General features: G+C 37.3%; 1 protein-coding gene across 1 annotated transcript; it reads right to left on the bottom strand.

Annotated features, from left to right (window-relative positions):
* Window positions 1–27: 27 nt before the first annotated feature.
* Window positions 28–7,993, bottom strand: pargl (poly (ADP-ribose) glycohydrolase, like). The gene is given in 15 exon segments (XM_079407371.1): window positions 28–477; window positions 1,047–1,175; window positions 1,303–1,393; window positions 1,488–1,596; window positions 2,041–2,119; window positions 2,530–2,576; window positions 2,578–2,675; window positions 2,751–2,826; window positions 3,724–3,884; window positions 4,338–4,424; window positions 4,508–4,579; window positions 4,655–4,764; window positions 4,849–4,935; window positions 5,043–5,555; window positions 7,771–7,993. Coding segments are annotated over 13 exon segments (1,245 nt in total). The 5' UTR covers window positions 4,931–4,935; window positions 5,043–5,555; window positions 7,771–7,993; the 3' UTR covers window positions 28–373.
* Window positions 7,994–16,050: the final 8,057 nt, after the last annotated feature.

Below are 16,050 nucleotides of genomic sequence, written 5' to 3'. Positions count from 1 at the left end.
ACTAATAATTGATGCAAGACAAATTTAACATGAACACAGATTACACTTTATCCAATGATATGTGATCATGTGCACTTTATCAAATGATACTAAGGCCTTTGATTACATATAAAGTACTTAAATTAAGGTAAACAATTAAGTTTATATGACACCTGTGGTCCACAAACAAATATATTACATACAGCAGTTTTTTTTAGTATTGTTACTTCAATACTCTGATCCTTCAGAAATCTGATGCATTCAAAGCAGCTTTACATGTTTAATACCACTGAACTGTTTTTGACTACTGTTTTTTGAAGTGGGCTTGTATGGACCTTACAGTAGCCAGACAGATTTACAGTAAGCTAGCCATATAGCCGGATTATGGATGGATTTATGGATTCATCTTCTCTTTGATGAATCCATAAAGATCTGCTGCCGAATGATGTTCACGAGCGTAGTGTCCACAGAACTCCTTCAGCCATTTGTACAGTTTATCTGTTGAGAAAAGAAGTCAGGTTACTCAAAACCAGAACCTGAAAAGGACCTAGTTTAAAAATAGTATTGTATTACTTAACGTTTGTAGAGCAACACGTGGAGCCCTTAGTTCATCAATTTGGCTGTTAAATTTAAATACATAAATTCTAACTACATAATACTGATGCATACACTACCATTTCACAGTTTAAGGTCAGTACGATTTGTTATGATTTTAAAACAAGTCTTTCACCAAGGTGATTATTTGATCAAAAAACACAGTAAAAACCACCCTTCCTCCTCACATGGGAGACATGAGATGCAGCGCTAAGCAGTCTCTCGCTGTCGGTGCTTGTAATTATTTTTGCGTCTTTCTCGGCCAGTTTTAAATACTTCCACACTGCAGACACGTTCGCTGCATTAGTGCACGCCTCTATTTGATCACTTCACGTCATTGTTCGGTACATATTATTCGGTCTTTTCGCTTATTCGAAATCCCGAAAGAGTTTTTTTTGCTATTTTTGGCCGAACTATTTCAGTTGATGAACATTCTGTGCATCCCAAGTTTTGATAGCAGTGAATGCACTTACCCACAGTCACGTTGTTTTTGGTCAGTTTCTCGTGTATTTCCTGTATTTCGTTTGCAAGTTCTTTATTGCGAAAGGTGAAGTAAGCCAGGTCTCGTTCAGCCACTGCAGCAGCCATCAACTGAATGAGAGCTTTTGAAGACAAACACATTCTGTTCTGTGCATTTAAATGATTATCGTAATCCATCTGTAGTGTTTGCAATTTCTCCAGTAGAAACTTGTGTGTGTGTGTGTGTGTGTGTGTTTTGCCTTCATTTACCTTTGAGTGTATGATCCCCCTTGAAGGCACCGCAGCCCCAGTTGCCCGTTGCGATGGCTGTTTCCGGGTTTCCGTAGAATCCCACATATGCCTTTGAGAGTCACACAGTACAAGTCTGAATAGCCTCACAATATCAAATTCTTGTGACAGCAAATGTCAATATTGTAATGTTTCAGAACTACAACCTTGTTGAGTTCTCGTGTTATGTTCTCCTTGGTGTACTGGTCCTTCGGGTTCTTGAACTCCAGAGCATCAATGGCAACGATCTGCCGATAACGTCTCTTCCACGTATCCCTATGAATCAATGACACAAATTTACACCCATTTAGAGGATGCTTTTAGAGAATGCAAAGAAAGACAGCTTCATTCGGAACATAATTTGGGCAAGTCATATTTATTTTAATGAATCCAGAGTGTGAAAAATAGGTGGATCAGTACTCATAAAAACAAGTAGTGTATTTTTTTTTAACAGTCATTTTCACTTCTATGGGGACCTGTGAGATACAAAATGCTGTAAAACTTAACATTTTGGAATTCAGAGTCATCTATATGATATCCATTAAAGCAACATTATAGACTGAAATCGTGAAATTGTTTAAGGCCATTCCACAATTTAATGACTTGAAACAAAACAAATTGTTTGGTTTTTGGTTTTTGTCCTTGGCTGATACAAATACATTAATAATTTTTTTTTTATTCAACACTATTGAATGCTGTGTATTTGTCATAAGTACTTGCCGCTTTGTGCAGTCATCGAATGGACCCTTCCAAGAAAAGCTTCTGCTATAGCCAGAGTACACGCTGTACATCTGAGGACCTGATAACACATTACAGATCGACTGAAGATGAAGAAAATGCCATGTAACCCTCAACACCATCAATATGAGATGGTGAAGATCATGAATAGCTCACATAGAAGTGTTTTTTACTTATCATAGCACTCTCGTGTTGTTAAACAAGTTTATATGTGCATAACCATTTTATACTACGTGCATCTGTTTCAGTTCAGGCCTGAAATATACTGAAGCTGTATATCTATGTTTTAAGTGATCACTGGACAGAGTGACAACATTTTTTTTTACATTTATTTATTTGGCAGATGCTTTTATCCAAAATCACTGCATTGCATTGCATTAAAGGTGTACATTTTTACATGAATTATCTGTAACTGACTGAAAGCTGGTTTAGTTTTCAATTTTTTTTCTGTGCTAAACGCCCCAGCAGTACCTGTGATCTTAAGGCACTCGTTATCAGCCAGTTTCTCCGTGAAGAGTGGCCACGATGAGCTCTGGACTCATGAGGAAGAGGATCTCCTCCTGAACCAGTCCTGACTTCAGCACTCCTCCACCAATATATTTACTGGCAAAGTGCACCTGTCCAGAACAACATGATGTAGATGAAACTCATCTGAAGAACAGGTACAAAACTGATGTTTAGATGAAACTGACCTGCAGCATGCCTGTACCCTCACGCTCAATGGATCCTTCTGAAGAGATGTGAAGGTTCCTCAGGGGCATCTTCTGTCTAAAGTCCAACACGATCAGTAAGAGGCATGTTAAATCACTTTAGTCAATTTACTGTATTACTAGTGCAACTTACTTATTCCAATCAGGGAGGTGTGATGGTGGGATGCTAATCCTTTCGAAACTAACCAATCCATCTGGTTTTGCTGTTAAAGGACATTAAATTTTGTTATGCTCAAATGAAAATAAATTCCTTGCTCATCCCTTGAAATATTTGCATGCGTCACTTACATATACACTCCTGTTCAAAAGTTGCAAGGATGCATTAAATTGATCAGAAGTGGCAGTAAACTAATAATAATCCATTTCAAATAAATGCTGTTTTTTTAACTTTATATTTATCAAATAAACCTGAGAAAAAAGTATCCCAGTTTCTACAAACATATTAAGCAGCTCAACTCTTTTCAACATTGACAATTATAAGAGCTGCTTCTTGAGCTGCAAATCAGCATATTGCAATGATTCTGAAGGATCGTGTGACACGGAAGACTGGAGTAATGCTGAAAAATCATTTATTTAAATTGTAATAATATTTCACAATATTACGGTTTACACTCAATTTTTAAACAAAAATAAATGCCGTTTTAGATGAGCATAAGAGACTTCTTTCAAAAACATTTAAAAATCTTACGTCCCCCAAATTTTTGAACGGTAGTGTAGAGTATTTGTGTTAAGCGTGTTCTCAGTACCTGCATCTTGATCATGACTTTCTTTTGTCACTGTGTTGAAGTAATGGAATATGGCCCTCACTTTCTCTGCTTTCTGGTTTAATCTATCTCTGTCTTTCTCATTAGCGAATAGGCTACAGCTAAAAAATATATGTATATTATAAAATGATACAACACCAGTATTTTCAGGTCAGAATGAAACATTCAGTGTAATGTGACCAGAGCAGCACCTGCTGAAGTTAATGGTGGGGAAGTTGGCGTATTCTGAACCAGGTTTAGTGTCGTTCCTGTGAGGGAAGGTGCAGAAGAAGGCGTTTGCTAACAGACTGGAAATCTGCTGCTGAGACATTGTTATGGCCTGGTTCTGTTGCTGTCGCAGGAGAGGGATGGGCTGGAGACAGAGAGTACAAACAGTATAAGTACATCTTTTTTTTTTTTGTATGGTTGTTGCTTGTCAGATTGTACAATATGAACCCGATGAGATTGTGCGTAAAAGCCAAGACAGACTCTTAAGACTCAATGTAAGCAGCAACTGATAAAATGAGAATGCAATGCAAGTCAATTAGGATAAAAGCATCTGCCAGATGCATATTGTACATGTATATTTACAATGTTTACTGGACCTTTGCATTATTGTGACATTTACACCTAAAAAGCCCAAACAGTCAGAAACTAGGGCAAAGGGGGAATTTGTGCTACATTACATTTTATGTGATATATATTGAATATTACAGAAACATTTAACTAAACTTATAACTAAAAAGTTTGATGATTTGTTTTCCTATAAAAAAGCAATTCACTAACTTAATTAACACAATGTCTTACCACAATGTATGTAACATACCTGTTTAATGAGATCGGGTAACTCAAGAGCTAGTTCGGCCATCTTTGGGATCAGCGAATGGAGATTATTGTCCATAGCGTGTAAGCGCTGTAGAGCAACGGCACAAATCAATCTGTGTTTTTTCACATTAATATTTACCTGTTCACTGATATGGAGTTTGATTCACTAACCTGACCATAACGATAAAGTGCATCAAATGCCCATTTGTCCTTGTTGTTGGAATTGTAAGACATTATTGCGCTCTATAAAAGACAGAAAACTGGTCACATTATGATATGCCTGAGCTTGTATAAAATCAATCGTCATAGTTACAGTACCTCAACATCCCCAATAGAGTTACTGCCTTTGGTGAGCTTGCGCAGAGCATGACAGGTGGCTTCCCAGCGAGTGGGTGGTGCATGGGACTTGTGGTGGGACGGAGGCCGCGCTATGGGGAATAATCATTATACTGAATATAATGATCTTTAGAGAGAGAGATTTGTTCAATAGCATTCTGGATGCTCATACTTACATAGAGATGTGGTAACTTCACATGGTTGGAATCCCAAACATGACTCCTTTGAAAAGGGACCATCACACCTCTTTCGAAACATGTCATCTGCTCAAACAAGCCAGTAACATGAATTATGACCAAATCCATATTCATAACACACTTTATAAAGTATGATTATAATATAAGAACTGAGAATGAAGTTTGATTCTTACATCTATCATTATTATATGTCCGTTCAGTTTCTTGTCAAACTCTGTGGAGTAGTTTTGCATTGTTTTGAGGTTCTGAATGGGATATGTGGAACCCAGCTGTATCCCAGGCTTTGGTCTTGTTCCTGAGCTGGAAGGATCTGAGGAAACATCTGAAGTGTACATGTGTGCACCTCGAGAGGGCCGGTTTGAGCTGCTTTCTCCAGATGCACTGTGGGTTGGCTTGGGGTTTTGGGCCTCGTCAGGTTTGGCTTTTTTGCCCATTTTCACTGGGTTCTCACTAGATAGGTGCATTTTTTCTGGCGCCTCATTCCTTCCATTCTGAATAGAAGATGTTTTTTTATTCTCATTGCCTGTAGTCTCAGTAGATGTGGGTGGGCTTGTGGCCCCTTTGCCTGCAGAATCAGTGGATGAGTGCTGGTTTTTGTGTTCTCCTCTTGACTGATCACCAGTGTTTCCTCTGTTATCTGTCTGAATGAAGCATCTCTTCATTTGTCTGCTGTCTTGCTGTGACGTCTAAGGCCAAAATAAAGCAAAGCATTGGAATATCCTAGGGCTGCAACAACTAATCGATTATTATGGATAATGAAAATCATCTAAACGATTCTCATTATCGATTAATCGGGCCCACAGTGCACATCCAACTTCAACTGGTCGCATTAAGTTACAGCACTCAATAACGCATTTCTATGGACAAAATGCATCTAAAAAAATAGTGCAATAGTGCAGGAAACAGAATGAGATGCTGCAGGAGAAGCACATGACCCAAGCTGCCCAAAACATGAGAATTCTTTATTATAAGCTAATGGCTTGCCCTCTCAGGCGCTTTGCAAAAACGTTCAGTTTACGGTCATATCCTTATCTATAAATGTCACAAATTCACACGAGCATTTCCATTTTTGCATAAAAGTCTGTCCTGACAGTCTGTGTTAAGTTGAAATCTTTACAGCGGACAGACAGAACACAGGAGAGAGAGAGACAATTAATATTCAGTGCAAAAAACATTCGTTGTGCTGAAATATCCATTGTTGAACGTTAAATTTAGACAACATGTAGTGTGTGTATTTCATGAGAGTATAGGAACTGTAATAACAGCGTGTCTGAATATAAATGTCAGACGCTTCATAGCCACTTTTTACAGGATACAGAAATTACAGCACATGACTGATCAAAAAGTGAACATGTGTTCCTGCAGAACATTACTCTTACCTGTTGGTTAACACTGAGTTTGTTTTATTCGTCTTTATTATCTGTACCACCAGTTTCACAGACAAGGCTTAAGCCTAGTCCCAGACTAAAGTGTAAATCTCAGCTGTTTCAACTGAAAGAAACTTGCACTGACTGGTCTTACAACATATCAGTGCCTTTGTTTTGTCTTGAGATGCACACCAGTAATGTTTTTTTCTAAGGCATGTTAATAAAAATGACTGAAATTTCCTAATTGAACAATGACCTAATCGTGGCTTAGTCTAAGCTGTAGTATTCTTTTAATTTTTTAATGTAGAGAGTTAATTAAACTATGTTCACTATATAGCCTACAGTGCTTAACAAATTTATTAAAACTAATTTATGTAAGATTTTTAACAAACAATGAAAGGTTTGTGCCACTGCTGCTCTAAACTAACAGCATTGGTGATTACAAAAAATATATTTTTTAGCTTTCTCTATTGGTTAGTCTTCCAAAAGCTCTTCAGTAACAGTAGCAGGCTATTTCTAATACTATAATATAATTATTGCTGTTATCTATGAAAGAAAGGCAGAAAAAATAGTTAAGCGCTTTAGTGCTTTTTCTTCAGATACCCATTTACAGGATAAAAGGTACATAAATGTTATGAAAGGCATAGGAGGCCATTTTTGATCTGTGTATAAATACTATTTAGAGGTTTCAGTTTGTTATTTGCCCAATAAATGACAATAAAAAAAAATAAAAAATTCAGATTCCGAAAATATTTGTGTTTTCTCTTTATTATGACAGGTGGTCTAACGAATTAAGCACTGTATGTTTTCATGGCATTCATTTGGCACGTTTGTCTGAAGAACATTGGGCAGAATGAGGAATAGTGTGTTTTTTGTCAATAAAAGAGGCTTTTTTTATCCGATTAATCGGAAAAATAATCGGCCATCTAACCGATTATCAAAATAATCGTTAGTTGCAGCTCTAGAATATCCAAAACAAGACAAATCACCTTTTTGGCCTATATATCTTGATATGTGCGGATCTTCATTTTTCTATTTTTGACCTGTTTTGGATCTACTTGAAGGCAAAGGCGTGTTTATGACCCCATTGCATGGTTTGCCTGGTGCCTAAACAAGCTAACTTACTGCCTGAAGGCGTTTACAGTGAGAACACTTTCTTATTCAAACTTTCTGGGTAACCAAGAACTCACTGGAGTACGAAAAAGACAGGAAACACGTATTTATAAAGGTAGTAAGTGGTAAAAACATTTGTATGTAGTAAATATAAACTCTGTGTACTCAGTTACAAGTACATTGTTGAAAGAGGAAAATGATAAAATGGCCCATCTCCTCTATTTTATTATAATTTAATAATTATACACAATATGTAGTGGTTTCATATTTGTTCTGTAGTGTTTGGAGCTCTTTAGATTTTATGAACTGTGTTTACAATCAAATGCGATGTTTTTATACGAACCACATGTAACTTGTAACAAGTTTTACAAATGGTGTGTAAAGCAAAACATGCAGTAGCTGGTAAATGATATTTACTCACTTGAAGGCTGTAATAGTCCGTGCTGTCTGTAAAAGCTTGTGTGACCGAAACGAAAGTGAGGATGAAACCTTGAGCTGTGGCAGATCCTGAGAACTGCAGGATATGAGCGGTGATAACGGGATACAGAAACACCTACATTTAATAAATTCTCTCATACTGTTTCCTGGTCAAACCCGCTTTTATTAATCTCTCACCTTTCGTCACATGACTGTTGTCGTTCGTCTCTTTAAACACCAGGTGGCGCCACACTCCAATATGCTTCAGCTGTGGGCGGTGTTTGCTAAAGCAAGGATTTCTCATATTCAAGATTAGTGATACACTATATTGCCAAAAGTATTGGGTCACCCCCTTCTAATGAACAGGTTTGACTACTTTAGTAATTTCTATGAGTGCAAATCTTAATGTTTAAGCATATAATGATATTCTAGGGAATTGTGTGCTTCTAATTTTATAGCAACAGTTTGGACAGGACCCTTTTCTTGTCTAACATGACAGTGTCTCTGTGTATAAGACACGGTTCAAAAAGACATGATTGATTGAGTCAGTGTGGAAGAACTTGACTGGTCTGCAGAAAGCAAAGTCCTGATCTCAGCTGAACACCTCTGGTGCGACTTTATATGCAGACCTTGAGCCGAAAACTCATCACCAAACACCAATGACTTGTACAGACACTATATGGACAAAAGTGTTGGGACACCCGCTTCTTTAGAATAAAATAAGGCACTAATAAAACTGTTGCAACAAAGATGGAAGCATAATTCATGTATTTAAAAACTGTATTTCCATATCTGTTGCAACAGTTTTGAAAGTGTCTAAAATGACTGTACCATATACAAGTCATTGGCGTTAAGTCAGTCCCAGGGAAAATAAAATGTGCATGCAATGTAAGTCACTTTGGATAAAAGCATCTGCCAATGCATAAATGTAACATAGACATTACAGTGTTTACTGAACATTTGCATTAATTCTGATAAATTTGTTCACACCTCAAATTTAAACGCTACTGAAAAAACTGTCACCAATGTTTTGCCACAGAAATGATGGAATTTGTGCTTATTATTTAGATGGCAGAGGTCATTTCCATAAAATATTAATGTGAAAATAATGTTAAATAATGAGATTTAGGTTGCACATCATAAAAACATTTTTAAAGAAACTTTTTCCCTGCGACAAAAAAACAGCACGGCCAAAATTAGTGTGGACCAGATTTGAGTTAAATTACTTTTAACAAATTAATGAATTAACACAATGTAGGAACCTGTAACATACCTGTTGAATGAGATCAGGTAAATCAAGAGCTAGTTTGGCCGTCTTTGGGATCAGCAAATGGAGATTATTGTCCTTTGCGTGTAAGTGCTGAAGAGCAGTTACACAAATCTGTCATCAATACGTATTTCCACTTTAACATTTACCTGTCCTCTGATATAGAGAGCGATTCACTAACCTGACCGTAATAATAAAGTGCATCAAATGTCCCTTTGTCCTTGTTGGTGGAATTATATGCCATTATTGCAGTCTATAAATACAGAAAAGACAGAAAACTAGTCACAATGTAATAAACACCTGAGCTTGTATAAAAATAATTGGCATTGTTACAGTACCTGAACATCCCCAATAGAGTTATTTCCTTTGGTGAGCTTGTGCAACGCACATCGAGTGACGTCCCAGTGAGAGGAAGGTGCACAGATCTTGTTGGGGGATTCAGGCGGTGGCTACGGGGAATAATCATTACTAAATATGAATGAATCATTTATATAGAAATGATGATGATTTTTAGAGAGAGAGATTTGTTTAAAAAGCATTCTGGCTGCTCATACTTGCATTCAGATGTGGTAACTTCACATGGTTGGAATCCCAATCTTGATGAGAGACAATTACACCACTTTGGAAACATGTCATCTGCTCAAACAAGCCAGTAACATGAATTATGACCAAATCAGTATTTGTTATAAAGTAAGATTAGAATACAAGAATATGGATAAAGTTGCATGGTTCTTCTGACATATATGAGTACTGTATGTCCTTTCGTGAGAAGTGATTGGTTAAGCTCCTCTGTGAAGTCTTGCATTGTCTTGAGGTTCTTGATGGGATATGTGGATCCCTGCTTTGGGTTTGTTCCTGAGCTGGAAGCAGCTGAAGTCTTCATAGCTGCACTTTGAATGGGCTGGTTTGAGAACCATAGAAAAAAGTTTTAAAAAATCAATACTGTGTGGAGCATAAGAAGCATGCATGCATGCATGAATGAATGAATTAATTTTTTAATGAAATTCCCTATGTAGAAGACACCAGGACTATAAAATAAAAACAATATTAAAACATTTTTTTAATTTCAATTTTATATTTGATATACCAGTCAATTTTTAGGTTCCAGGTTACTTTTTTTGTAACGTCCTCTGTAAAACAGATATGTGAATAATTTTGGTAAAAAAAAATTTAGAAAATGTTTTTTTGTAGTGTCTGCATTAAATGGAGCTTTCAGCTATTTGACAGCTCTAGCAAACTTCCACCTGAACCAAACTTTGTGCAAGATTTCTCAACTATTGTATGATTTGATACACTATTTTACTTTGCTTTTTAATAAAAAAATATGATCAAATTCCCATAAGAATGTTTAAAGACCCCTAAGAAGGGAGTTGTCATGGTTAAACCTCCAAACATCTCTGAAAAGCTCTGAATGTACTCTTTATAGTAGGCCAAAACTGAGACTTGTATGGTCTCACAGAAATTTATTAAAGTATAATGTCAGGACATTCCCCCTTGTGGCTGAGTCTCAGGAGGATAAAGAACACACATCATATAGATTAGAATATAGAACAAAAAAAGATTCATTTTTATTTGTGAAAGTTTACATACTGCATGTTTTACCGGGGTTCGACGTTGCAACAATATTTCACTCATTGGCTAAAATGATACTGAAAGCGATTTTTATTTTGGCAGAAACTATTATTATCATGATTAAATCTTAGGGTAATTAAACTAAATGCAATTGCAGTAGGAGAAAAAAAGATAAACACATTATGTTGTAAAAAAAAAAAAGTATGTAGGCTAGTGTAAAATAAAAAAATAAAAAAGGATGCTGAAATAGACCCTGAATATCCTTTCAATTAAAATGACTTATATACATTATGTAGTGTATGGAGCTTTTTCACTTTTGATTTTGTGAATTGTGTGTAGGCTACAGTCTTTAAAAGCATTATTGTTTTTAAAAGTAGCTATAGCTACTATAACTGAAGTGAAGCAGAATTGAGAGGAAAAAAAGGTAAATAATATCTAGATGTTGACGTTCAGTCTCTGTGTATGCTTGTGATGATCATGAGAGCCTATACATTTATTTGTCAAACCTGCCAATGTTCGATTGGCGTTCGTCATGTTAACCACAAGATAGCGCCACACTCCAATTATTATAACCATTCATTATTATTAATATTTTTTTAATAAACTTATCTTATTCATGCTGAAATTCATTTCGCTTTATGTGAATGTCATGTTGAAATGTAACCTAATTTGAATTAGAAAATATTAAAACCGTGCTATTTCTAGCTACGCTCTCAGGAGCAAAGGCTGTAACTTGGATGGTACCGTTTGAAATGGTACACTGTTGTGCCTTATTAACTCCTAAAAGGATGCATATTAGAATCTTAACATATTAAATCTGTACATATTGGTACCTTAAGTGTACATATCAGTTCCTAAGTGGTACATATACAGTGCCCTCCAAATGTATTGTAACAGTGAGGCCAATTCCTTTATTTTTGCTGTAGACTGAAAACATTTGGGTTTGACATCAAAAGATGAATATGAGATGAGAGATTAACATTTTAGCTTTTATTTACAGGTATTTTCATCTGGATCTGACACACAACTTAGAAGATAGCACCTTTTGTTTGAACCCACCCATTTTTCATGTTACCAAAAGTATTGGAAGACTTAATATTTAGTTGGCCTTACTGTTCCAATACTTTTGGAGGGCACTGTAAGTAGTACCTTTTGAAAGGGTACCGCCCCAGTGACATCTTTTGTACTCCCCCCCCCCCCCCCCCCCCCCCGAAAATGTAGTATTTTTCTTTAGAGTTGTACTTAAAATTTGGTGTTTTCACAAAACTGCAGCTATACTATCCACTGGCCATTGTGTCTCAGTTAGGTCTGCATAATGTCTGTCGGACAAACCTGTGCTCACTGGTGCCTGAACCCCTCAGCGGGACGCCATGGACAGAGATTCACCTCAGGCTAGAGGAACAACAGCTCTCTTTAAATGTGAAAAGCTCTCCCTGTTTGAGTCAGATGGTTGGTCCTTTCCTGAGGGTTTTTTTCTCCTGCACCCTCTGCTGTCTGACCATCACATGATTGGCCTGCTGCCCTGAGCTGCAATCTCATTATCTCTGCTACTTCTACTGGCCCTACAACCCCAAACTCAACAGCAAAATACTGAATACATTGACTTAGTGTTGAATCAGGTTTATTCTATTACAGTCATTATTTTTAACAATGGCAAACCTAAAATATAATCAATATGCAAGCATAAATCACAGATACCTCTTTTTGAGAGCTCATATATCTTGGATGACACACTTTCTTCCAGCTTTCTCTGTTTTCATCCTAATTAGGAGGGCTGTGGCATGATTGAGACAGACAGAATGTCCTCTTCAATCGCTGCCTCTGCTTCTGATGTGGCTGTTAATGTCTGTCTGAGTTATGGAACTGCATATGATCCAGCAGCTTTATACAACACACGGCGCCTTAGGTGACTCTACATTTCTAATATGACAACTGTAGTTTGATGACTGGCCTCGTAACAACAAATAGTGTGTGAGGAGGTTCGACAACAGGTGTAGAGTCTTTCAAAGAACGTCCGTTTTCTCGTTTTAGTCTGTTTTTTTGTTATAAAAATAGAAAAAAAGAACAAGAAATAACATTAAAAGAAAAATCTATAATAAATATAATATAAAAATAACAAATATAGACAATGTTTATCTATCTATCTATATAAAATCATACTGAGAGGACCACTTTTTTACATAAATTGACAGTTTTATTCTGAAATTCTGAGTAAAATTTATACAAAATATATCATGCTTTTTTTTATTTAACAATATTACGGTTTTGTGTTGCTTTAAACTTTACTGTGAGCATGAGACTAAATAAAACACTAAAAAGTCCTACCAACCCCAAACTTTTTAACCTGTGGTGTCATAAATACAATTCTTAAAATTTTAAGTATTAAATTAATTTAAAAAATATTTATTAGAAAAATACTTAAAATGAACATGGCAGGGTTAGGAAGAAAACTGAAGGCATAAACAACTGCAAAAGTGATAGCCTATCCAAACATATGGAACAAACATAGGATCACGTTTTTTTACTCTAACCCTAACCCATATTTCCTAATGACACAGTCAATGCTAAAATGCATTTGCATTGACATTTATGCATTTGGCAGACGCTTTTATCCAAATCGACTAATATTGCATGCATTTGATCAGTTCTTGCCTGCTCCTCCTTTTGAAATTTGATAAGCCTGATTGTTTTAATTATGCCCGATTGCAGTTTATGATTTCGCATTCTTTTATGCGACCTGAACAGACTCGGTGAGCTGCAAGCAGCGCTGTTCCAGATGATGCAAATGCAGCAGATGAGGTAAAGCTGCTTCTTTTTGGAGGTGTTTGAGAGAACAAGGCTGGAAAGAACAGCTCTTTCAAACCGCTCCTGCCCCTTTTTGCTGCCGACTGTTATTGTCGGTCAGCCACTTCCCAGGAATGTTCCTCTTCAGGCCAGGCAGAAGTCACTGCAATGGAATGCAGCGCACAACAATGTTGACTTAAAAAGGTCAGAAAACGAAATCGATCTGGATCTGGATGCGCGCGCATCGCATTTGAACGCTTTCTTTAGAGCGCAAATAGAACCTCGACAAATCAGTGTTTAATTATCTCGCTTTAAACACAGCTGCATCCCAAACGCGCGTTTGAACGCTGCGTATGATCGCATCAGGTTGTGGATTTATCAGCCGCGCTGCGTCTGAGTGAGCGGGAGGGGGACGTCTTTTTCAGCAGTCAGATTACTCTTTGTCTGTCCTTTTTTGCTCACCCAATGGGAGCACAAAGACGGGCAGAGCCGACAGAGCGGCATTCTAGCTCGCAATCTGCCGTGCACTGAGATTATTAGCCGGGGTCAGATTGACGACGCGGCGCGTCAAAACGCGCGGTTTGACAGCGCTCATGAGGATCAATAGCCGAGTGCTGTTTGACCCTCATACAGTGGGCGATGTGGTGCGCGGATCGAGGGGGGTTGGTTGGTTGTTCTCGCCTGTGACATTGTTAAATGACTGCAGTAGATGGGGAGAGGGAGGGGGGATGCAGCAGGTCGTGGGGGAAGGGAGCCTGTGGGAGGTGGCATTGACATCGATAGCGAGGAGAAAGATGAAAAAAGGCAAAAGAATCTCAGCACCTGTTTCCAGGGCAACAGGGAGCTGCTGAGCATAAGTCTGACCCCCCCCTGCACTGACCGCATGCAGTGATGCAGGCACTTCAGACTGACGCGCGCACACAAACTAATAAAGACTCGGGGTTTGAACATCGAAAATGTTATGGAAACCTGGATAATTAAAGGCTAAAGATTAATATTCGGCATTAGAATCACACTGCCTGTGTCGTTCCAAACCCTAACATTTTTTCATGAAACATTAAGCAGACTTTTTGAAGAACATTTACGTAACTTTCCTACATACCGCAGCCATGACCACGTCTGTTAGTCTCCAACAATGCAAATATGAAGATAGGTTTGTGTGATAAACAGATGGAAATGTAAATCGTAAAATTTTGAGCTTCAGCAAAATTCTTACATTTAATTTTGCCATGATGTTCAGTTTCTTGAAAATAAAGGTTCTTGATTGGCATTTGGTTGCATGAAGAACCTTTTAACATGGAACCTTTTCATTGGACAAAATGTATTTTACACTCTTAAAAATAAAGAGGGGTTTCACAGCTGTGTGATAGAAGAACCATCTTCCCCAAAGAACCTACCAATGAAAAGTTCCTAAAAGAACCATTTTTTCTTCGTGTAAAGAACTACTTTAATAAAATAAAGATGTTTTTTCCAGTATAAAGAACCTTTAGTGCAATGGAAAGTTTCCATGAATTTTAACGGTTCTTCAAGGAAACCAGGAGCCAATAAAGAACCTTTATTTTTAAGATTACGAAAATGTTCTTTACACTAAAGGTTCACATGAGCAAAACTTTGCAGGCAAAAAAAAGGTCCATTGTATATTGTCTTTCAAGTGTTGCAATGTATCAAGAAGAAGTCACTTCCAAACCAAGCTGCTTTTTGCAAGTGAAAATTCGCTGAACAACATTAAATGCCACCGCATCTTTGAAAAAAATTGTTCTTTAAAGAATTGTTCCTTAAAAGGTTCTGTTGAGAACTCATAATGATTCTTTCCCTTTTGCTACCTTTATTTTTAAGAGTGTTTGCTATTAGTGTGTTATAATGAGATGGAAAATGAGATTTGAGAGTCCGTTTGTCGAACAAATAAAAATTATATTTAGTGTGCAAGTTGTATGGACAATTTCTGCAGTGCTTTCTTGAGCATGATCACATCGAACAATTGAAAAAAGAGTAGCTTGATGTTAAATGACAGAATTGTCATATATGAGTGGAATAAATTCTTTAGGGATTAACATCCATGGAATCCTTCCATTGAACAAAAGGTTCTTTATAGTGAAAAAAAAGATTCTTTAGATTATATAACATATTCTTCACACTATAATGGTTCTTTTAAGAACTGTTAATCGAAAGGTTTTTGGGGAACCAAAACGGATCTTCTATGGCATCACTGCAAAAAAACAACAACTTATTTTAAGCATACTAACATCAGAATGATTAGAAATAATGTGTTTTGCACAGTATTCGTGTCCGTCTCCTTGTTACCTGCTCAGCTGACTGTCTTTGTCCTTTCTACCTCTGACAAAGAATATTCTGTACTGTTTCCCTACAGCTCTTCGTCTGGCCCCAAACCTCCAGACTAACGTTCAGTCATGCTCATCAAGACTGCAGATCTATTGTTCTTTCCTCAGCAGCTCCAGTCTAGCCCTGGCGCTATTGCTCTCCCCCGCCCTCCCTTCATTCTCTCTGCTGGATAATTCCCATGATATGTTCTTGCCATTGGCGTGGGGCGTACCATTCTCAAAGAGGGGTGAGTAGAAACCAAACAGGAGCTCTTTGCGCCTCCACGCTGATTTCTCTACCAACATTTGCTTTTTAACTCCATGTAAGGCCTCTGTTCACAGA

Source organism: Barbus barbus, assembly GCF_936440315.1.
Source record: "Barbus barbus genome assembly, chromosome: 45".
NCBI lineage: Eukaryota > Metazoa > Chordata > Actinopteri > Cypriniformes > Cyprinidae > Barbus > Barbus barbus.
This window is presented reverse-complemented; position numbering and strand designations above follow the sequence as displayed.